Raw genomic sequence first — 24590 nt, 5'->3', positions numbered from 1 at the left:
GGACTCCTGTTCTCACTTGAAAGGCTTCTGTGACTTGTCCTCCATGGACTATCCTCCATGTTATTCCCTCATTAGAGTTCCTTATAAGTCTTTTAGCTGACACACAGTAGGGGCATAGGAGTTTCCAAATGGTCTCTCTGTCCATGCTGTCGAATGCCTTCTAATAATCAATGAAGTTAACGTAGAGAGGGAAGTTCCATTCCGTTGAATGCTCAATGATGATGAGCAGTGTTGTGATCTGGTCTGTCCAGGATCTAGCTTTGCAGAAGCTGGATTGCTGGCCTCGCAATCGAGCGTCGATTGTTCCTTCATTCTTTTTAGGATGACTCTTGAAATATTTGCTTGTGGTTGATAGAAGAGTTATCCCTCTGTGGTTTGCGCTATTACTCATGTCACCTTTCGTGGGGGATCTTGTTTAGATATCTTTCCTGCCAGTCTAATGACGCCTTTTGCTCTTCCGGGATCCTTCAAAGTGTACGGTACAGCATGTCTACTGATGTTTCAATGTCTGTCTTCAATGCCTCTGCAGGAATGTTGTCAGGACCTGTTGCCCTCCCATTTCTCAGATGTTTGATGGCTTGCCATATATATCTCTTCCTAGGTTGGTCTGCTGCAGACGATTGGCAAGTCCTTGTCAGGTGTCTGTATGTCTGGTGGATACTGCAGTACGGGTTGGTTAAGCAGTTCTTCACCCATCTTCGTTGTTGGCCTTCGTTACCCATGATTGTCTTCCCATCTTTGTCTTTAACAAGTCTCTCTAGCTTGCTGTATCTACCAGTGCGCTTCCTTGTTATGTTGTAGAGTTCTTTCAAGTTTCCATGGCTTCCTGCTTCGCGGACTTCTGTGGCAAGACCATCAATGAATATGCTCTTAAGCTTCTCTTTGCTGCCTTGTAGGTTTTTGGTGCATTCACCTTGAGCTTTCCCTTTTACTGCTCTTGTTTGGCTGGTGTTGACGGCAGCTTTCCTTTCCTTTCTCTCTTGGCTTTTGCAGAAAGTCTCGGTGGAGATCCATTCTTTATGCTTGCTTTTCTTGGGAACCAGTACCTCCTGGCACTGGCAGGTCGATGTCACTGTTTCTTTGATCTTTTAAAACTGACTTTCTTCTGGGTCTTTGTCGTCTTCTACATCTTGCAGGACTTGAAACTTGTTACTGAGGGTGACTGAGTGTTCATTCCGTTTCTGTGCATCTTTGAGGAGGGTGGTGTGATATTGCTGGTGTTGGTTTATCGGTTTCATCCATGCTTTCTTTGGCTTTAGCCTTGCCACGATAAGGTGATGGTCTGACTCCACGTCCGCTCCTGTCATCACTCTCACATCCTGCAGGGACCTCTGGAATGTATTGGCAATGCAAGCATGGTCAATCTGAGTCTCTGTTGAATGGCCTGGTGACACCCATGTTGCCGTGTGTATTATTTTGTGTGGTAATACACTACTGCCTATCAGTGGACTGTTCAGGGCACAAAGATCTGTGAGCCTTTCACCATTCGCGTTCATATCGCCAAAGCCATGGTTGCCCATGACTTCGTCGTATCCAGTCTTGTCGCTTCCAGTCTTGGCATTGAGGTCAACCATAATTATGGTGTTTTCTCTTTCAAGGTATTTCTGTATCATGGACCGGAGTCTGTTGTAAAACTGTTCTTCTTCCTCTTCTTTGCTGTCATGTGTAGGTGCATAGTACTGTATAACATTCATGTTAATCCCCGTTTCTTTCTGTAAAAGGGCGCTATAATGATTCTGGGACTGTGGGCTTCCTATCCAATCAGAGCTCTGATGGCTGCTGGGGTTAGCATCAGTCCCTGAGTTTGTGGGGCGTTCTCTTCCTCGTGTTCAGAATACAGCAGCATTCCTCTTGGAGCTAGTCTTTTCTAGCCGGTCTGTGCCCATCTGGTCTCGCTGAGGCCAAGAACTGACAAGGTTGTATTTTTTCATCTCCCATTGCCACTTAGGGTATCTTGCCTGTCTCGTACATAATCCTCACTTTCCATGTCCCGATGGTCTTGGTCGAAAGCAGATGGTTCGGCTTTGTGGCTTCCAGGGATTCCTGGCTTTCACCACAAGGCGTCATAGCTCTCAGTGAAGGAGATATCTCTCTCCCCAAGACCGGGATGTCTTTTGGTTGACATTTCTGTGGCTAGGATTTTTTTACATGGTGAGGTAGCTAGTCCCATGCATTACCCTCCTTTCGCAGCTTGGCTTAGGACCGGCCATGATGGAGACGAGTGAATACACAGCCCCCAGAACGTTTTTAATGCCACTGCACAACAAACTCCAAAATCATGCAACCTTATCTGTTACATATATGTTTATCTAAACCAGTTATACAGTTAATTATTTGTTAGTTTCTTATTAATAGTATTTTGTTTTACTCCACCAGGAACAGCACATACCTTGCAGCCAAAGCTCTAGGCTCTCATTTTGGCACCCTTGGTGGGCTAGCATATTTTGCCTCATATTATTAGTAGGTCCTAAAGTTTTGATGGACTCATAATTTGCAGAACATCTTATGTGCATTACCATAAGCATCGAAAAGAACATTTCGTGCATGTATTATGTTATGACAAACAATCTCAAACTGGCATTATTTAGCATTTTGCACCCGCATGTACTTGTGACATAAATATGTCCCTGCTGTGTATACAAACTTTTGTGAGTGTCACTTACTATTTTTAAAGTAACACATACGATTTTGTGCTATAGAGAAATATTGCTTGTAGGTCCTCTGCCAGATCCGGAAGTATACGAGTATTTAATTAGTTGCACTTTAGGATGGCTTATAAATCTCACGTCTTTTTAACAAATATATTAAAACTGTGTTCCAAATAAAATATTTGAACACATATTTCATTTAAATAGATTATTTTGGGGAGAATCTCACCAGCAACCTGACACCCTCACTCCCACAAGTGTGGAGCTGGTTTGAAAAACATTGCCACCACAGATTTTGTTTTCCAGTCCATTCCAAAGGGGCCAGAGAAGACTCAAGCGTTTGCAATTTCCATGCTTCTGGAGACCAGTGGGAGGAATTTGCCCTAAGTTTACTTGCTGGGACATTAATGAACGTTGTGGCATTTCTCCCTTCATATCTCATGCTCTGCTTGGCTTGCCACCTTCGCCAAGGCTGAGTTAGAGTATGAGCGCTTCTCCACCTCAACCAATCCCCATCGCTGACTCAATTCAGGAAAATCTCAAGACCTGGATCTTTGACTAAACTCCAGCGCCCAGACAGATAAGCAGCCTCCCTTCCCCCCATGTCTGAACTGGGGTGGCTGAGTGAGCTAAAGAATGGTGATGGATTAAACCCAGATCAGTTGACTGGGGGTGAGAGTTTGATTTGCTCAAACGCTCCGTCCATCATCCCCTTTTGTTTCGCTTTGTTCGCCCTAAGTTGGCAGGGTATGCTCAGACGTGAGTGCCTTGCTCACTTGGCCACTGGATTCAAGATAGCCTGGCTGATGAGGATTATGAATCCGAAACCGGTCCCAGGATGCTTGTTTCCGGTCCAGGGAAGACATGGCTTGGCAGTTCGGGCTGGACTGTTCTCATGAGGCACAGGGTCAGACTGATTTGCATATGGCCATGTCTGAACTGGGGTGGCTGAGCGAGCTAAATAATGGTGATGGATTAAACCCAGATCAGTTGACTGGGGGTGAGTGTTTGATTTGCTCAAACGCTCCGTCCATCATCCCCTTTTGGTTCCCTTCCCCCCTCAGCGCCTTGAGTCCCTCACGGGCGAGTAGCTGCGCTATACAAACCCCTGATTGATTGAGTGACCCTCGACCACCGCTGATGGCTGTATCGGTGTGTGGGATTGTCTGAGATCATGACCCTGTGAGGCAGAGAGCTATAAAAACATCCGGGACGTGTGTGTGGGTGTGTCTGGTATCCCCAATGGCCAGATGTACTGTGGTCCTCTGTCCTGTCACACTGTTGTCTTTGATTGCCTTATTGATCAGATCAGATCGAGCTTCCATCTTTTAATCTCGCTTGTAGTCACCTACTGCATAGCCTCCATATAAATACGGCCATATTTAATTGCATCTAAAATATTACAGAAAATATTTAGGGTGTGCGAAGGCTTACTCAAGGACAAAACTTCAATAGCAGTTGAATAACTTTACATGCAGACACCGTCAGATAAAAACATGGACAAATGTTATTTTTTATATCATCGCAATATTGTGTTCCATAAGCCTGTAGATACCGTGAGCACTCTTTAGAAATACACACTTTCTGCCCATAAATTTGACAAAATGTGCATTTTTATAAACTACTAAACCATGTGTAAAATAGTTATAGTACTTAGATTGTCTTCTAAGCCTTGTCCCCAAGTAGGAAACATAAGACTATTGATCACTTGCAGTGTAAAATGGTGATAGTAATTTCACGTACATTATTTTCTTCATTGCATTAAAAGTATCTATGCTTTCTATTTTACAAGGTACCACCAGAGGTGATAGGCCTCACCAACTTAAAACAGCTTGGCCTCACTGGAAACCGATTCACCACCTGGCCTGAGGAAGTTAATTTGGTGGAGTCTTTGGAGAGGCTATATCTTGGCCAAGACCATGGCATGCGGCTTTCAACAATACCTGAAAATATCAACCTACTGAAGGTAAGTGAAACCGAAAGATGTAAAGAACTGGTAGGGATGTGCCTACTGATGTACCTTTGTACATCTGTCTGCATGAATGCTTGTTGTTTTGTCTGTTTTTATCTAGCTAGCTGTCTATCTCTCTGTTTGTTATCTGGCATCTGTTTTCTATCATGTCTAATAGTCGACCCAGACATAAGAATATTTTGATTCTTCTCACAAAATAGTCTTCTACTATTACATGAGTGGCGCCACCATGTGGCAGACTGCCCTAAGTGTGGCGTTGACAATTAGGTGTCAGTTTCGAGCACCAGAAACCAATTAAGTGCTGGTACTCAGCACCGGAAAGCACCGGCTCAAATTAAGCACTGCTTATTCAGTTATACCAGCCATTGTGCTCTACTGTGGATGCTTGGGTCCTTCTGCTCCAGTGCTTTGTTCAATTCCTGATGCTCTTTTACTGATACTCCAGCCTTGCTGGTCCAATCATCTTACTTGAAGGTCTTACTACCAAAAGGAGTTGTATGCCTGCATGATTTTCCCTCTGGTGCATTCTTACACCATGTTCATGAGCATAAAGGCCTCCCCTTTAGCCCGTCACTATTACAAGATACAGCATCACTGCCAGAAGGAGTCACTACTCCAGAACATCCAGTGTGGTGAACTAGAGACCCTCTTACCCTGCATTGGACATCTGAAACGTTCTGAAACTTCCTCGCTCATGCTATATGGCCTCATCCCCTGGCTTGCTCTTTCAGGCCATAAACATGTCGAAAGCAGCATTCATCTTTCTCAAACTATTGTCAGATTACCAATAAATAATCTAATTTTAAAGATACATTTTTACTTTTCATCTTTATATTCATGCTACAAGATCCTATCATTATTTATTTTTTCAACCACTTCTTTAGTTTGTGTTGCCTTGACTTCGGTAGTGTGTTTCATTGAACATATAAATTTGGGAGAGATTTTACAAGCTCTCTGCAATTACATTCTGTGTATAAAAGGCCCTAAAAGGCTGCTGCACATTTGGCAAAAACAGTGCTACCCGATCCTTGTTGTAGACTCAGAGGGTCTAATTTACAAAGGTGTCACATTTTCGGATACGGGTGCATGTTTACAGCTGAAAATACCCACATTTACTCCTCCTGCCAGGTTTCAGAAAGGGTTCCTAGCATGGCTAAATGGTTATACTACTGCATCTATCTCCGCCACATGCGTGGAGTAATCTGCATCATTAAATCTCACGCAAGGGGTGGTAAGTGGCTAAACAAGGCGTGGCCCTGTAAATTAGGGAACGTTCACAAATTCATATCCCCAATATGTAATCCGACCCTTTTCCCACCCTGGAAATGATAGAAAATTTGGCCCACAGAAACTATTCATCCAGGATAGCAAGGTGGGGGTTTAGGCTAGAGCTTTCTCTACAGGGAAAATGTTATCATCACAGAGAAAAATAATGCATTTGGCCAGCCAGCTTCATTCTCCCTGTACATAATTGTACACTATGGGGCTGATTACGATGTCGGGCGGGCATATGGGTCTGGAACTGCCCGACCATAGGTCGGCGGTTCCGACCTCACAATTCGGATGTGACCGCCCATAGGGTGGTCGGAAACATCCATTTCACTATTGCAGCTTGTGCGGCGGGCAGAAAAGGCCCGCAGCACAAGCTACCATGGCAAAATGGCTATTTGCAAACATCCCTGCACCATGTGGCAGACACCTCAGGATGCCTGCCACACGGTGCAGGGATGTTTAGGAGAGCCCTGGCCCCATGGCAGGCAAAGGAGAAAAATACTTTCATGCTGACACACTGGCTCAAAACTCTGTGGTTCCTGCACGCAGACAGTCCAACTCGTAGTGGTCTGACATCCCTCGCGGGGTGTCCATCTCGAGACCAAGACGGGGTCCCACAGTCTCTCACCCCGGGTAATGGGGTTGGCTTCAGCCTAGAGGGATTCTTGGCTGTACACCTACATACATGCTAATTACACTTAGGTACATCTAGTTAGGGTTGCATCGTAGGAGTACGCATTATTATTGTCATGTATTTATATGCTTGTATATATCCATTATTTTAGCACTATGATAGAAATCTACCATCCATTTACTGTGTTGGTGCTTAATATCGTTTATATCTGTTTCTGTTTCATGGTTGTTTCAGCACACCTATTGTACACTAGAATTACAATGGTTCAATAAATGCTTTATTTATACATCCCCACCATCTATTCTGTGTATCTCTCTGAGACAAAGTGAGCCCTAGTGACTGAGCAAAAAATTTGGTACTGCTTCCACGGTCCCTGATGGAACAGGGTTGTCATTTTCATTAGTAGCCAAGAACTATACTCTCCTTGGTAAGAGGAGTTTACAGTGGCATTGTGAGCTAGCTGGTATACAGGCGAACATACCCAGTGGGGGCATCTGGAATCAGTCTGGACACCAATCCCACAGTCTATGTTGTCTAAACACGCAGATCCTATATTGGTTTATAGGCTTTACATGACATGGCGCCGCCAACGTTGGTTTGGTACTTATTTCATGGTCAAATCTCAGTAGTTCAGTCATGCTTTCATCGGCCCCTACTCACATTATTCCAGAGATGTCTGGAGTGGCAGGGAAAAAATCTGCCACCGCTGAGTAGGCAGATCCTATGTATTGGCTGTAGGTTTAATCGAGCTTGAAGGACAAATAGTTCTTATTGTGCATAAAACCTTATCTCAGTTTATTTGAAACTTTTTTAACAATGGCTGATAAAGATCTTTTTGCACCAGTAGAGGTAGGAGAACAAGAAGGCGAAATAAACATTTCAGAAAATGTCAGAACTGCCCTTACTTTAAAACTAGCAGACTACTGAGTCACAGCTAGGGGTGGGACAGTAACATTTGTTATTGAGGCATACGAATCATATAGAACTGAGGTATTCTATTCATGGGTTAAATTGCTACGAGCAGATGCATGCACAACTACATTTCAGTCTTACACTGAAGCTGACACACCAGAGGAATTCTGTCCGTATGAGGACATTGAAATCAAAACCTCAATGTAAGAAGAAGGTAGCATGTATTAAAGTTAGATATGCCCAGAATTCTGAGGACCCAACTTCTGAACAGGGAATGGGCTCTGACGATGCTAGACAGGGCAGCAGAAGTAACTATAGCTCGCCAGAACCCAATGGAATTTCTGGTGACAGCGGAGTTGAATGAGCACATCACGGATGGAAACACCTGATTCATGGGTAAGTGTCCCACATCGGTTACATGAGATAACACTCCAAATGGAGGGGGACAAACCCAGGAAAATTAAAGGTCTCTTTTGGGAGATCCTGACTTTTGGCTATGACATCCTGTTGGCCGAGAAAGATTGGCTGCCTAAGATTGTTAAGGAGTGCCCAAAGGGAGAAGCTGTAATTTTACCAGTTTTTCCAACCTTGTTCCAATATACTTAAAACATACATATGCACAGGAGTGGGCCGTAGCACGTGCTCCAGCATTATATTGCAACCATATAGGGTGGGATGCTGAGGCACCTCACCTTGTAATCCCAGTAAAAACTACTGCAACTCCACAGAGACTATACCCTATTAAACAAGAAGCGAAGAAACAGGTCAGGGAGATCTTAGATTAGCTTGAATATCAAGGTGTAATAGAAACTTGCACCTCTTCAATGAATAATCCTTTGTTTCCTGTAATGAAGTCTGATAATTCATATTATCTATTCTTAGACTACAGACATCTGAACACATGCACAAAGACTTTTGCAGTACAGCATGCACACAGTGCCGCATTAATGAATAACATTGTGCTGAAAAAATACAAAGCTTCACTAGATATTGCAAATGGATTTTCTGCCAAAATATAGTACATGAGAGCAGATATTTGACAGAATTCTCAGCGCTCGGTTCTCAGCATCACTTCTGTCGACTCCCCCAAGGGTATAAGAATAGCCCCGGGATTTTCTCAGTTAGAGTAACCGAGTTACTTCAGAATTTGGATGAGGAGGCATTGTCCTATGTGGATGATATTTATCTAATGGATGATGATTTGAGGGATCATTTGACCAGGGTGAGCAACATCATTTTGGGGTTAGCCTCTGAGAGCTAAAATCAAATTTATCAACTTTAAAAAATCGAAAATAGCCCACCTCAATGTACTATGCTAGGGATATGAGCTTTCAAGTGAAAGGAAAAGCCTAGCAGCTAACTTTCTAGAAAAGTGTGTGCTTCTCTAACCTCCAGAAACTCCCAAAAACTTGCAATCTATATTGGAATCCTAAATTTTGTCAGGACATACATTTTGGATTACGCAGAAAAAGTAAAACCTTTCTACGATTTAATCAGACCTGATTTTTCAATTAGACATTGGACACAGGAAAACACAGATAGACTTTGTTCCTTGCAAGCTGACATGATAGCTTCAAAACCCCTACACACACGTGTAAATACCACTAATTTGGTGATCCATGTAATCGCGGGTCAATCAGGGTACACTTACCTAACATTCAATGAAGGCAAAACAGTACCGATAGCATATAAATCACACTTGTACACAAACGCTGAAATGCGTTTTGCTTCAACAGAAAACATTCTGACAGCAGTTCGGACTTCAGTATTGAGTGAAAGAGCACTGGCTCAGGGAAAACGAATGATAGTAGTAACTCCGGTACCGCCTTAGAGGCTGTTACAAAGGCAAGCATTACAAATGCTAAAGCTTTACATCCGAGATGGATACAATGGGCTAATTGTCTCACTGCAACAGATGTAGACTACAAATTTGATTCTACACTAAAAACGCAAGCATTTCTGCAATACGAATAGGAATAGCCTCTCCCTCATTAAATATTGCCTCTAGATCAATATGAATACATTATCTACACCAACGGTTCTGCTCAGCCTGCCATAGGTAGTAAACAGCAATACAGCGTAGCTTGTGCATTAGTAAAGGGATGTATGCAGGACAGCAAGTTCCATCTTAGCAGCACGAAGACACAGTCTCTAGGAGATTGCACAGCATAGCTGGCAGAATTAAAAGCACTATTACTGGCAATAATACAAACTGATTGAGAATTCCCCACACTTATAGTGTGCGATTCACTTTACTGTGTCCAGTCGTATAATGAATACCTTCACTATTGGATTCAAAATGGGTTTAAAGACTCATAAGGTTGCACAATAAAGCACAAAATGCTTTGGGAACAAGTGGCAGAGTTGAAAAAAGAGTTGTGGAGAGCTCATGTGATAAACACGCCGAATCATCAACGTGATGGCATTCATGTGAAGGGAATTCATTGTTTGATGAAGCTGCAAAGGGGCTGTATGAACTAGATAATGGTAGCTGTCATTGCTTCATGCAAAAACAGCACAGCCTTTCCAAAAGACTTTCCACTCAGGTACTCCGACAAGTTAGATGCAAAAAATGTTCTGTATGCTCAAATTCCAGAAGTGGGGGATAGAGTAATACCAAACATGGATCGCAGGTGAGGTTTAATTCTAGCTGCACAGGAGGATCTAGGATCTGCACACACAGTGGGTACTGCACGTGTTTCATTACTAAAACAATGCTATTGGTGGCCAGGTCTAAGCAAACAGACGAAAGTGTTTGTACTCAAGTGCGACATCTGTCAGCAGATGAAGGGTTCGACCGTAGCACACCCACCACAAACACCATTACTGATATCAAACAGACCACTCGCATGCGTCTATTTGGACCACTGCGGCCCCTTACAGATTGACGGAACTTACAAGCACATCATGGTGGCAGTGGATTCATGTTCTAGATTCCTGTGGATTTGGCGCCAGTGCTCGGCTGACACTTGAAGTGTTATAAAAGATTTGCGAGTCTTTATAGGGACATTCGCAGTTGGCACTTTGCACTCTGATTGTGACCCTGCGTTTAGCTCTCAGAAGTTATGGGAAGTCTGGGTGTTGCATTGAGGTACTCCTCTCCGTACCAGCCCGAGGAAAATTAGGTTGTGGAGAGAAAAAACTGGGACTTAAATCAATCTTTAACAACAAAGGTTTGGGTGGTAGTTGGGTCAGTCACCTATATGGGGTCCAGACGGCACTAAATAATATGCCAAGAAGTTCCCTAGGAGGTTTCACCCCTTTCTACATCCTATTTGAGACGAGAATGTGGGTACCTGATCTCGATTATGAAAGCACAGAGGCGATATAAATCTTCTGATATCGATACATGTTTGGCTGTTTTACATCTTAATGAATTCTGGGCACTTCAAAGCAATGTGCAAGTAAAATGCACCGCCACTGGGGAAGTGAAATCAGTAACGGAAAGACCTGCCTGGATCCAAAAATACAGGGATCTGGTCAGAGACAAAATTGTGGACAAGAAGGAATTTGGGCCATCATACAGAAAGCCTGTACCTGTCCTGGCTGTCGAAGGCACAAGAACAGTACTTCTTCCGCCTCTTGCCGGGCAAAAAAGTGAAGAGATTTGCCTCAATTGATCCGATCAAACCACACTACGTGGCTGATCCTGAATAGCAGACGATGTGGGCTCCTAGGTAGCCGCCGCTCTCCTCTCGCTACCATACAGGAAGTTCAGACAGAAAGACTTATAACATTCGAAGAGTCTACAATACGAAGTGCCTATTGAAAGAGAACAACAAAATTCAAGTAAAACGCAAATATGAATTCGGCCTACCACCGACACCTACATCAATATGCCTCTACAAGAGACAACTGCCAGTTCATCAAAACCTGCTGAGCTACCAAAGATAGATCGAACTGCATCTGGTTACTTCATTGATTTCAACACTTTTTCTCTGGATCCAAGTAAACCTGAGTCACTGCCATCTCCAGTTTCCCGCAAAACACAACCACACGATTTCTAAATTTTTCTGAAAAAGACATACCTAGTTTCACCATGGCTACAGCTCTGGATAATAACAGGAATACTGGTCCTACTATTTTGTATAGGTTTAGTGACTGCCTTTTCTTTGCGCGTGAATGGACACTATCTCTCTGCAGTATCAAATGAACAAAGAGACCTGTCCTATTTGAACATTACAGCAGTTCCAGGTCCTGACAGAATAGAGTGGGAAAGGGTTTCATATGATGTATTCGGTTCACTGATCTTTTGAAAGTACCACATGTATTAACATTTCTTTATATTATATTATCACCTCAAGTATATATTCTGACGATTGGGATTTTGACACTTTGAATAACATGTTGTCCGATTTAGAACTATCTGCAGCATTTTCAACAAATGAAATGTTTGATGACTCTTCTGTTTTCAACGAAATGTACTGTTATCAACACTATGGTAATAATTATTTGCATTAAACAAGTGTACCATGTAATGTTTTCGCATACCACCAATGGGAACATTGCCCAACACCACCGAAAGGTAGATCACACAAAAGTTTGCTTCTTTTTTCTGGATTTACTTTATCAGATCCTCGCACATATTATTATATGCTTGCACCTTCATCTGCAAAGCAAAGTATGCTCACTAACACAAAACAGATATGTTCAGCCTCCTTTATTGCCCAACTGTCTGAACAGAGTTTTGGCTTTTGGAAAGACACTATAGACATAAAAAACAGTCTGGGGGACTAAAGAATGACAGGCTCAGGGAACCGAGGCACTATTTAGAGCATGCCTCATACCACAACAAATGATTTTCCTGAACAATACTGTGCAACAGACTTCCTGTATTAGGTTAGCCAAGATTAAGGACTTGAACATATCTCGCATTCCCTCGTGTTCACACTTCGAGGATTGGCAAAATTACACAGAAAATGGGGAGGGTACCCTAGATCACATTATGCAGGGCATTTCATACAATTCAACAGATCCCAATTGGAAGGGATGGTTAATTTGGCCTATCAACACAAAAATAGGTGTCAGTAAAGATTCAGGGGTACCACCAAAGGGTTTAGTATCCATAGGCCAGACTTACTCTATGTACAATGAGAATATCCTGTGGTGGAGACATCATACAGTGTTGGGAAGTTATGCCTAGATTGTCTAAAAACCTCAACACTGTCTCAGGTGAAACAACGCTTGTCCCTTTTGTCAGATGACATGGATCTCAGGATTTTTTTATTACCCGAAAGCCACGTCAGAAACGTGTCTTATATGCCACATATAATGAAATTTAGAAAATCTCTCAACAGGAAGCTGTGGAGAGATTGCGTGAAATTGACAGTTAACTTGGAAAAGGCTTTGGCTGTGGTTGACAATGGCATGACCACACTAACATCCAGAATTTACTCACTGGGCAACTTTGTATCTTTTGCTATAGATATAATGGAACAGGATCTGTCCATCTTACAACACGGATAATCACAGCTACGTTCTGTTATGTTATTAGCTGGACGCTACAATCCTTGTGCTCTGGCCATGTGCCCTGGCGATATATCAACAGTACGTCTCAGTTCTCTGCATATAATTTGACTGAAAAGCAGATAACAGCGGCACAAAGGGATGCAAAATATACAATGCTGCGCATTGGAAAGTTAGACAAATTACATTTTACCTTGGCAGAGTCACCGTCTACGGAACGGTTAATTCATGCCATATATCATTGACAGTAACAACTTTGAAGTTTCAATATAGCCTAGAACACCTCCAGGTAGGCAGGTATGAAGCAATGAGTAGGGAATTCATTCATGAATCTTGGGAATTCCGTATAGATTTAGATGTAGGAACGGAAACACTAAAGGTTTTCTCAGTGGTACAGACTGCGAGAATTCTTTGAGTGGATCACTCATTTCTCAGGACATTATGCTCCTTGCCTGTAATGGTTCGGTAGCAAACTTATCCTGTCACTTGAAAGGTTCCCCAAGGGGCCATGATTAATCCAGTATTCAGGCTGCTCTCAAATGGGAGTTACTTAATGCTGAATGATCAAGGTTGTTGTGGGATGCTTCCAGGCATCGCATATCTTGTCACTGTAAGTTCCAGGGTTACTTGTTGTATGCAAGTATTGTTTCCACCGACCCGCACAGCCAGGGAGGCGCTGTTATGGCATTCATTGAATGTTTCCTTTATACGGTTTGATACTCTGCGCCGAATGAAAGCTATGCTTTTTCAGGAAGATGTGCCCTTAACCTCAGCCTGAGAGACTTTTGATCTTCAGGTTGCAAGGTCCTCCACTGAGATACAAACACTGGTACAAACAAATTGCCCTTTCCATTTTGGAGAAATGGTACAACGTATCTTTAACATATCTGATACGAAGGCTATAGTACACCTATTTAAGACCATAGGTTCTGGGCTGTTAAACACCATTCAGACAGTCTTCGGAGTGATTCCATCTTTCATACACTCCATATTCTGAAGAATTTCGCGGAGGGCTTCAGTTAATCCTGCTACTGACAGCGGGAATCCTGATTCAAAAGTTTTTGCTACACAATGGACATCCCAGTCACCAAGGAAATGGTAAAAACGCTCTTGTAGCAACGTAACTGTGATCGCATGATACTCCATTTTATTTATTTATTTATTTATTTGAAGAGTTTTATATAGCGCTGGCTAGACCCGGAGGTATCAGAGTGCTGATCTTGGCACACCTCGACTTCGGAAGCTAAGCGAGTCTTGGTTCCTATCAGTTTGACCAGTCTTTATTGACTGTGTTCTGCCTGTTCTCCGCTGCCTATTCTGCAGACTAGAATGCATGTTGGACCTCTGTCTAACACTTCCATTTGTTGCGCCACCGGAACTGGATCCATTGCTGGACCCGTTAACGGCTCACATGCTGCAGTGACCCCAGCGAATTCCAATGTTGATGTCAGCATTCTTAGATCCACTACGCGACGCTTCAGCTCCTGTTGGATCGGACACTGGCTCTGCTCTACCACTGGGACGTAAATATCAAAGAGAGGGACCTCACTACACCAAGAGGTAGGGTTCCAAATATGATTCAATTATCAAAAAGTAAATTCTCTTGGAGAACACCATGCATTCATATATTCTCATCCAACAGCTCGTCAAAAATCATACAGTCCTCTAATTCAGTCATTAAAGGGACCAACAAGACAATTTATAATCATCCCATTTATCAAAATTTAATATTAGTCATATCAAATAATTCATACATATTCTTTTGAAATCAGTTAAAAACAAATAAAAAAGCTTTTGTCACAAATGAGGGAAAACACAAAAGATATATAAATGTTGTCATTGATAAAGGTTAATTTGTAAAAAACCACAAAAAGTGGTTAGTTTTCGGTGCCTCCTTAGGGACGACTCTGCTCCTCCATTCGTTTCCGGGAGCCGGGGCGTGCCCTGTCCAACTTCCTGCCTTTTACAAAGCCCTCTACAGTATCTTTGGGCAGGCTGACTCCGCCGGTGCACCTTCGGGCCCCGCAGAGCCAATCGGGGGACCTGGGCCTTTGATGCCGGTGGCTCCGGCCCTTGCGCCGGAGGGCCCCGTGGATCCAGGCCTGAATCTGGATTGATGCCGGTTAACCTTACTCGACCTTCCCCGGCGCCGATTCCGGCGACTACACCCCTGGTGCCGGCTGTGCCCCTGTCTAACACCGTCCCCCTTCCTCACCTCCAAGATGGACCTGGAGCCGGACGGACATCGGTCGATGTCGATTCAGACGCCAGAGGGTACTTTTGTTCTCCTGTTGTTCACTGGTGTTCCCTATTGCCCAGAAGGTGGTGATGAGGATTGGGAGGGGTCGCTGGACCCTTTGGCAGACCATCTTGAAGAGCCGGACTATAGAGAGGACCTGGGTGACGCCAGTGGTCTGGACACTTCTCCAGAACTTGGCATGCTTTCTACCTCTACCTTGGTTATGGAGGAGGGAGCATCTTACGCTGTGGTGGTGCGAAGGGCAGCTGAGGCCTTGGGCCTAGAGCTCCCTTCGGTGGCAGTCAGGACTAATCTCTTGACAGAGGTGCTTCAGCCTGCGGCAACCTCCTCTGAACCCCTTCTGCCCTTCAACAAAGCTCTCACTGATGTCCTTCTGGGCTCCTGGTCCAAGCCCAGTACAGGGGCTCCTGTGGAAAGGACAATTGCCCGCCGCCACCACCCGGCTCCGGGCGACCCAGTTTTCCTCATCCAACACCCTTCCCCTGAGAGCTTGGTGGTCTAAGCCTCTTCTTTTAAGAGTGCATTCCCTTCTGCTCCTCCAGACAGGGAATCCAAGAAGCTGGATCATCTTGGGAAGCACATGTTCTCTTCCTCCAGCTTGGCACTGCGGTCCGTGAATACTGCATGCCTCTTAGGCCAATACTCCCATACTATCTGGGATACAGCCACGCAAGTGCTGCCTCAGTGCCCTGGGGAGGCCGGGCCGTTCTCGCCCAAGCAGTGGCAGATGGGAGACACGCAGCTAAATTCAGGATTCGATGTGGACTTGATACCACTGACTCACTGGGCAGAATGATTGCCATGTCGGTAGCCCTTAGGCGCTATGCCTGGTAGAGGACGTCTGGCTTTTTGGGAGATGTCCTGCCAACTTTGCCACAAACCAGACTCTGCACTGGAGCGCTTTAAGGATTCTTGGGCTGCAGGCAGATCCTTGGGCCTCACTGCATCTTCCCGTCCACCTCAGTCTGCTTTTCGCCCCTTTCGTGGCTATGGAAGGGGCACCCTGCCACGTCCGGCCCAGTCTAGCCACTGGGTCACGCAAGCGGCCCAGACTCTGCTTGGCCGCAGATGTGGGACCCAGCGACTTCGCGGGTCTGGGATCCAGCTGGCAGGCCAGTCCACCATTTCCCTCTCTGCAGCATCCTCCAAGCCTTCCTAGTCCAACTTTTCAGGGCCACCAACGGCCAGTGGGTGCAGAATTTGCCATCACCTCCCCCATTGGCAAACCATCATGTCAGACAGGTAGGTTTTGCAAATAGTCCGAAGGGGCTACTCCCTCCCCTTCGAGACTACCCCTCCCTCCATGCCACCCTCTTTCGATCGCATGTCGGAGGATCATTTGGTGCTTCTCCGCGAGGAAGTCTTTGCTCTCTTGGCCAAGGGAGCTATTGAGAGGATTCCTGCGCCAGAAGTAGTTTGTGGTTGTTGTTCCCACTACTTTCTGGTGCCCAAGAAGGACAAAGGCCTGCGTCCTATTCTAGACCTCAGCACCCTCAATCACTTCCTCCGGAAGGGGAAGTTCAAAATGCTAACATTGGCTCAGGTCTTGTCTGCCCTCGACCCTGGAGACTGTATTGTGGTGCTGGACTTGCAGGATGTCTATTTCCACATCCCCATCCTGCCAACACACTGAAACTACCTACGGTTCATGGTAGGCCTCAAGCATTTCCAGTTCACTGTGCTCCCCTTTGCCCTTACCAGCACCTCTTGGGTATTCACAAAAGTGATGGCGGTGGTCGTAGCTCATCTGCACAGATCAGGGTTTCCAGTCTTCCTCTATCTCGACCACTGGCTGTTGAAGGTGGGCTCGCCCCAGGGTGTCGTCTCCCACCTCCAGACTACGGCGGACCTCCTGCATTCTCTGGGGTTCACTATCAACGTGTTGAAGTCACACCTGGCTCCCTCTCAGATGCTCCCTTTCAGAGAAGCTGTTCTGCACGCAGTGCAGTTTCGGGCCTCCTGTATCCTGCTGGTGGATCATGCCAGATGGCATATTCAGGCTCTGCAGTAGGACCTAAAGTTCCAGTGGGAGCAGCCTCAGGGGAATCTTACTGACTATGTCCAGATCTTAGAGGGAACTGCACAACAGCTGCAGTTGTGGTTAACGAACCAAGCTTGGGTCAGAGGCAGATCCCTCTCCCTTCCCCAACCAGACCTCACTGTAGTGACAGACGCGTCATTCCTGCAATGGAGCAGCGATTTGGGGGAGGTGGAGATCAGAGGCCTCTGGTCTCCGGCGGAGTCCGGGCTCCAAATCAACCTGCTGGAGCTCGAAAGCATTTCTTCGCTCTCTCAAAGGAGGTGCAGGCCTTCACGGACAACAGTACCGACATATGGTACTGCAACAAACAGGGCAGGTGGGGTCGTGGACTCTTTGACAGGAGGTTCTTCGCCTCTGAACATGGCTGGAACATCAGGGCATGACCTTGGGGGTTCAACACCTGGCAGGTTAACTGAATACCAGGGCGGACAAACTCAGGAGTCGGTGCCTGGTAGATCACGATTGACGTCTTCACTCGGAGGTGGTGCAAGGCCTCTTTCTGCAGTGGGGAGAGCCATGGTTAGATTACCACCGAAGAGAACACGCAATGTCAGAAATTCTGCGCGTTGGAGTTTCCAAAGCAGCACTCACTCATCAACTCTTTTCGTTGTGAGTGGAACTGCGGCTTCCTGTACGCCTTTTTGCCTGTACCACTTCTGTCCAGAGTGGTGAAGAAGAACAAGCATGACCGGGCCTAGGTTATTCTTGTGTGTCCGGACTGGGCACCAAAAATCTGGTACCCAGCGCTCCTGAGCATGGCCATCGATCCTCCACTCAGACTGCCCCTTCGGAGGATCTTCAGTTGCAGCAGCAGGGGACCGTTCCTGATCCAAACACTGCCCTGCCTCCACCTCCTTGCGTGGAGATTGAGCGGCGACAGTTGACAGCTTTCGACCTTCTGCCCGAAGTCTGTAATGTCATCTTGGCAGGCAGGCATCCCTCCACTAAATCGTTATACGCCTGTAGATGGAACAAGTTTGTGGCATGGTGCACAGCAAAAGCTGTGGATCCCCTTTCTGCCCCTCTTTCAGAGGGCCACTTTTATATACTTTCTTTAGCCCAGCAGGACTCTGCTCTGGGAACTCTTAAAGGCTATCTTCCGGCTATCTCTGCCTTCCTTCTGCTGCCGGATCAGCCTTCCTTGTTCAAGTCCTCAATTGTGAATAGATTTTTCAAGGGCATTACTTATCTCTTTCCTCCATCTTCTTTCATAATGCTCCATTGGGACTTGATTCTTGTTCTTGCTTATCTCATGGGTGCTACCTTTGAGCCCCTTCATAACGGTCCTCTCAGGTTCCTCACTTTGAAAATGTCCTTCCTTGTTGCCATCACTTCTGCTCACAGGGTGAGTGAGCTTCAAGCTCTTTCTTCCAAGCCCCCTTTCTTCTCTGTGCATCCAGACAAAGTGGTGCGTCCAACGAGGCCCTTGTTCCTTCCAAAAGTGGTTACATCGTTTCACCTTGGACAAACTATTACTTTGCCCAGATTTTTCCCACCTCCGCACCCTTCCAAGGAGGAGAGACTCCACCGTCTGGACCCTAAGCGTGCTCTGTCTTTCTACCATGACTGCACAAAACATCTCCGGGTGGATGATCAACTCTTGGTTGGCAATATAGGTGCCAAGAAAGGTCGGGCTGTTCAAAAGCTTTCCATCCCAAGATGGGTAGTCCTTTGTATCAAAATCTGTAACGCTTTGGCAAAAAAAGGGACCTCCAGTGGGGATGCGGGCTCACATCACTAGAGCTACGGCAGCCACCACTGCATTGGCACGTGGAATCACACTTCTTGAGATCTGTCAGGCAGCCACGTGGGCATCCTTTCACATGTTCACTAGTAATTACTGCTTGGACAGCCAAGTCAAGAGGGACTGCTATTTTGCCTGTTCGGTCCTCCAGGGCTTCCTGGTGTGAACTTGGTTTGAAGACCCTCCTCCGGGGATGGTATTGCTGGGGTATCTATTCTAAGAAAAGGGATCTGTTATGTTATGTTATGTTAATTGTTTTTGTACCGCACACAGCTGCCCCAGCAAAGGGGCGTCCTGGCGCCACAAGAAGGTATACACAACACAGCATAAAAAGAGACTCAATCAGAGATTTTTATTAAAAAGAAAAGTTTTAATAGCCCGTCTGAACTGGAGTAAATCATCTAGTGCCCGAGTCTCAGCGGGAAGGGAGTTCCACAACTTTGCGGCCACTACTCGAAAGGAGCGGCCGCCTGTCCTACTCAACCTAAAACGCGGGACAGCCGACAAGTTCTGACCCATCGATCTCAAGGATCGCGAGGGGATGTAAGGGGTCAAGAGGTTCGTCAGGATTAGGGGGGCCATGCCTTTTAAGATTTTAAAAGCCAGGCAAAGCACCTTGAACTCGATCCTCTGACCAACAGGCAGCCAGTGGAGCGCTTGCAGTGTTCTCGAAATCGAACATCGCCTGGGCAAACCCACCACCACTCTGGCTGCGGCGTTTTGCACTCGCTGCAGCCGCGTAAGTTCAGCCTGGTTGATTCCTGCCAGCAGCGCACTGGCATAGTCTATCCTAGATAGTACTGAGGCCTGAACCACTAACTGTCTGGTGGGGGCATCGAAAAATTTAAGTATAGGTCTAAGGCCCCTAATAATGCCATAGCAAGAGGCTGCCACTCTCTTGGTATGGCAGGTAAAACTGAGAGTAGGGTCCAACCAGACCCCAAGATTTTTTATCTCCATTACAGGAGTAGGGGTCATTCCCAATTCGGAAGGCCACCAGTTATCATTTCACCATCCTACCTGCTTTCCCACAACCATGACCTCTGTCTTCTTAGTGTTCAATTGGAGACAGTTCAAATTCATCCAATTGGCCACAGCACGTAGACCCTCGCAAAACCTGAGGGCCTCCACATCTGAGTCCCCACTCAACGTGACCGCCAGCTGCGTGTCATCCGCGTACGAGACCATTGTCAGGCCCCAACGCTTGACTACCGCAGCCAGCGGTCTAACGTACAAATTAAATAAAGTGGGATTCAGGGATGATCCCTGTGGGACCCCCAGTGTCAGCGGGTAAGAGGTAGATTTGCCGGGTGGAATAGCAACCTGGAATGATCTGTCAGAGAGGAAGGACCGGAACCAACACAAGGCGGACCCTCTAACACCCGCTTCCTCTAACCGCCGCAAAAGGATCTCGTGTGAAACCGTGTCGAACGCGGCACTCAGATCTAATAACAGGAGTGCCGCTGTTCGACCAGTATCCAGCATGGAGCGCAGATGTTCAACCATAAACAGCAAGGCAGTCTCCATGCTGTGGCCCGCACGAAACCCATTTTGAGTGGGGTCCAAGATGTTAGCTTTGGCAAGATGGTCAGCCAAGATCCCATTCACATGGGCCTCAATAACTTTGGCGGCCCACGGCAGCAGTGAAATGGGGCGGTAATTCTCGGGTTTTACAGGATCTAGGGAAGCCTTTTTTAGGATGGGTGTAACTACCGCCTGCTTCCACCTGGTGGGCACGATCCCTGAGACCAGCGACAAGTTGATGAGGGCTAGCACTGGAGTACGACATGCCGCCTGCATGTTCCTAAACTGAGCAGGTTTGAGTGGATCCGCAGGGGAACCAGATTTAATTTTCTGGCTTAGTATATCAAACACCTCCTCGGACAGGGGGGCCAGCAGGTCCAAGACCACATCATCACCCATAGGGCAACCAACTGGGTCCGAGTTTTGCAAATAGGTTGGGAAAGTGCGATAAATTGCTTGCACCTTTTCAATAAAGAAAGATGTCTGACTTTCACAGTGGGAATTTGTGCATATTTCCGCTGCGGTGGCCCTCTTGGTCATAAGGTCCTTTAGGACCTTAAAAATCAGTTTGGAGGGGTTGGGGCTATTCCGAAACTCCTGAGCATAATGGGCGGCGCGGGCTCTGCAAACCGCTCTATGGTATAGCTTAGTTTGGGTTGAATAGCAGATTTTAAGCTCAGGGTCGAAGGATTTTCTCCACCGTCTTTCTGCCTGCCTACAGTCTCTCTTAAGAGACGCTAAGGTCTCATCATACCAAGGACTGTGAACTTTAGTCCGACAATTAGAGCGGACCAAGGGGATTAAAGAGTCAAGGGCAGTGACAATCCAGTTACAGAATGATTCGTAGCCACAGTTAACATCGGAGAAGGGAGGCAAGGGTGCCTTCTCCAATAGAAGATAGAAATCTTCTAACTTTAATTTATTCCACTGTCGTATGTGGGTGCTTTTATTCTGAAGTATAAAGAGGGGTTCAGACATAGGAATAGTTGCTTTAACCAACATATGGTCAGTCCAGATCAGCTGGATAGGTGGGCATATATTTATTTCCTCTGAATTAGTAAAAAACGGGTCCAGTATATGCCCGCCTTGATGGGTGGGGAAAGTCACCCTCTGTAAAAGCTGTAAGGCTTCTAAATCGGCCAGACAGCTCCGAATGGAGGGCTGAGATGGGCAGTCAAAGTGCAAGTTGAGGTCACCTAGCACATTAAAATTCGCACAACCAAGAGCCTCTGAACTAATAACATCCGGGAGAGCGGCCCTAAAGGCAGCATCGCAACCCGGAGGACGATATATTAAAAGGCCAGAGAAGGTGTAGCAGTGAGCAAAAGAAATTTTGAACCGGGCACATTCGCATCCCTAAAGCTTGAACTCTTTCCATTCACAGGGGTAACGGCGCTTCACTGCCATAGCAATTCCGCCCCCTCTCGAGCCGCGATTGAGGGTAAGCACGGCATAGTCAGGGGGAAAAGCTAAGTTTAGTATAGAAGTATCTGCATCCTGTAGCCAGGTCTCTGTCATAAAAAACAAATCCGGGGAGTCATTGGTAAGAATGTCAAAGATCTCCAGATGATGTTTAACCAGAGACCTGACATTTAGGTTGCATATACTAATAGCGCTCACCCCAGGCACGCAATTCTGCCGGGATGATAATTCTAAAGAGCAGATACGGGAAGGGGAAGGCAGTCGCCAGCTGCAACAGGTGCAGCGGTAAGGGCCACATAGCGGTGCTACTAGAGGTAAAGAGCAGGTAGGAAGACGCTCTCGAATAGCCAACAGGTCTTCTCTGTAATACCTGATAATAGATGTAGCCATGATGTAAAGCGTAGAAGATCGAGTCCTGCCGCACCCCGCACTTCCTTAGCGCTGACGGGCGCAGACGGGCAGGACTCTGGAGCGACTCAGGCGCAGGGAAGGCGCGCCCGCTGCGCTGATCCGCTGCGCGGTAGAGGGAGCTATAAGTAGGCGTCCCTCGCCTCAGCCAGAGCGCTAGAGCGCGCGACTATGTACCCTGAATCCAAAGTGCACCACTTCAATATGGCGCCCAGAACGAAACCCACCCGAGGAGCCTGGCCCGCCAAACAGCGGTGGGGGATCCGATTTATAGTGCAGGTAACCAAAATATCAAATATGGGATTTTTAAAATAGTAGCGATATAGACGCGCTAGACGCTATGCAGCACACATGTACCTTCAATAACTAACTGTCTCTTTCAGATGACCAAGTTACTTACCTTCGGTAACAATGTATCTGTAAGAGTCATAGGTTAGTTATAGATTCCTTACAACCCCACCCATACTCCCTGCTCTGTGAACTGACTTCTAGGGATAGGGACTCCTTACAGGGCCCTAGTTGTTGGGCACTAGTGGTCAGTGTTTGCATGGCTTTGGGCTTCAGGCGTGGAAAGTCCTGTCAGAACTGACGTCAGCGCACAGGAGCAGCATCTGAGTAGGCACTGGGACGTCATCTCGGTGACAACGACGACGGACGCTGACTCGATCGACCCCACCTACCGACACGCAGGGGTACTGCTGAGAATAAATTCTCCTAATCCAGTCTGACGCCTGGGGGAAATTCTAAGGTAAGGAATCTGTAACTAACCTATGTCTCTTACAGATACATTGTTACCAAAGGTAAGTAACTTGTTCTTTAAGGATCGAAAAACTTTAAAATTAGAATTTATACGTTTATGGTGGATGTATGGTGTGCGTTGGACAATCCATCAGAGCCCTCATTTAGACTTTGCCATTAAATAAATAAATTAAATTAAATAGGCCATTAAATAGGGCAGTAACGCCCAGCAGAGGTAATAACATAATTTCAACGCTTTTCCTTGTAACACGTTTGTAGGTGATGACCTCTGCATCTTTTCACTACAAGCCTTCATCTGGAGTATTACCATGAGGTATTGCATATTTGCCATCACTGATTAAATACAACAGAGTAGTATGAATGCCAAATAAATAGATGCCCAGACATTTTTAGATCTACACTGCATTAATGTGACCGCCTAAATAAGTGTTAATTAGAAACCTGAGGCTGAAAGTGGGTAAAAATCGAAACCTGGGGCTGAAAGTGGGTAAAACAAATCGAACACAGTCATGATCTTGCACAACACTTACAACAATAGTTCATATTTTCTTGAAAAAAACAATCAGTAAATAGGCCTCACAAAACCTGAGCCTATTAGATATAGAAGTAACTTATCTAGGTTGAAAGTCTATTTGTTATTGCAGCAATTATTACGATGTGCCAAAGAAAAAGAGCTTCAATGGGATGGCGGCGAGGTAAGATAATCATGATGGCATTCGCTGGTAGCCCGGTGTCCAACTGAGAGTAGTGGTGGTGGAAGGGCAGAAAGACTGGAACCACCAACAAACGTCCTTCTTGGGGAGAAAATATAAACTTTGCACATTTAGGGGCTCAATGGAAGTCATGTACAAATTTGGGGCATTGATACTGCACCCATTAACTACCATTACCGTAGGGTGCGTGATGTGTGCGGGAAGCCGTATTAAAGTCCGCAGAACCTCTGTTTCTGCAGTTTTTGCCTGCATGAACTCCACTAGGTTGTATTTGCCAAAAAAACATGCATGTAAAGATCCCAGAACACAATAATTTCCACAAAACTTTGAATACAAATTTAGGTGCAAACGAGAAATTGCATTTTAATTGGGATTTGCCGGGCATTCATAATGAGGGCTGTAGTGTCTACTAGTCTAAGTTTGATTAATTCACACTTCATTTTCGGAAAATCATTCATATAATATATTTTTGTTTAGAATCTCCGAGAACTGTATCTGGAAAACAATAATCTGGAACTTCTGCCAACTTCAATTGGCCTTCTGGACAAACTAGAAATACTTGATTGTCACAACAATCTTCTTCAAGAGCTGCCAGACTCCATCAGTCAAATGCAAGGTAAAAGCATTTTTTCCACTTTCCCAATATCTTGATTTGGTTTGAAAGACAGGGTACAACTTTGACTGTACAAAAAGATCCCATTGATCAAGAGATGTAACTTGCACAAAATGACTCTGCAAAGGACAGTATGTGAATAGCCATATTACAGATTTTGTGTAGTTTGGGGGAGCCATTTATACAGGAGAGGGGATGGGGT

General features: G+C 45.7%; 1 protein-coding gene across 1 annotated transcript in view; it reads left to right on the top strand.

Annotated features, from left to right (window-relative positions):
- LRRIQ4 (leucine rich repeats and IQ motif containing 4) overlaps positions 1-24590 on the top strand; it is a 90794-nt gene that overhangs the window by 40736 nt on the left and 25468 nt on the right. The window contains exons 3-4 of the mRNA XM_086944312.1: positions 4441-4614; positions 24253-24391. Of these exons, the coding sequence (XP_086800438.1) occupies positions 4441-4614; positions 24253-24391 (313 nt within the window). The remainder of the gene's footprint in view (positions 1-4440; positions 4615-24252; positions 24392-24590) is intronic.

Source organism: Lissotriton vulgaris, chromosome 11, assembly GCF_964263255.1.
Source record: "Lissotriton vulgaris chromosome 11, aLisVul1.2, whole genome shotgun sequence".
NCBI lineage: Eukaryota > Metazoa > Chordata > Amphibia > Caudata > Salamandridae > Lissotriton > Lissotriton vulgaris.
Note: the sequence above shows the minus strand (reverse complement) of the source record. Positions and strands in the feature narration are given on the sequence as shown.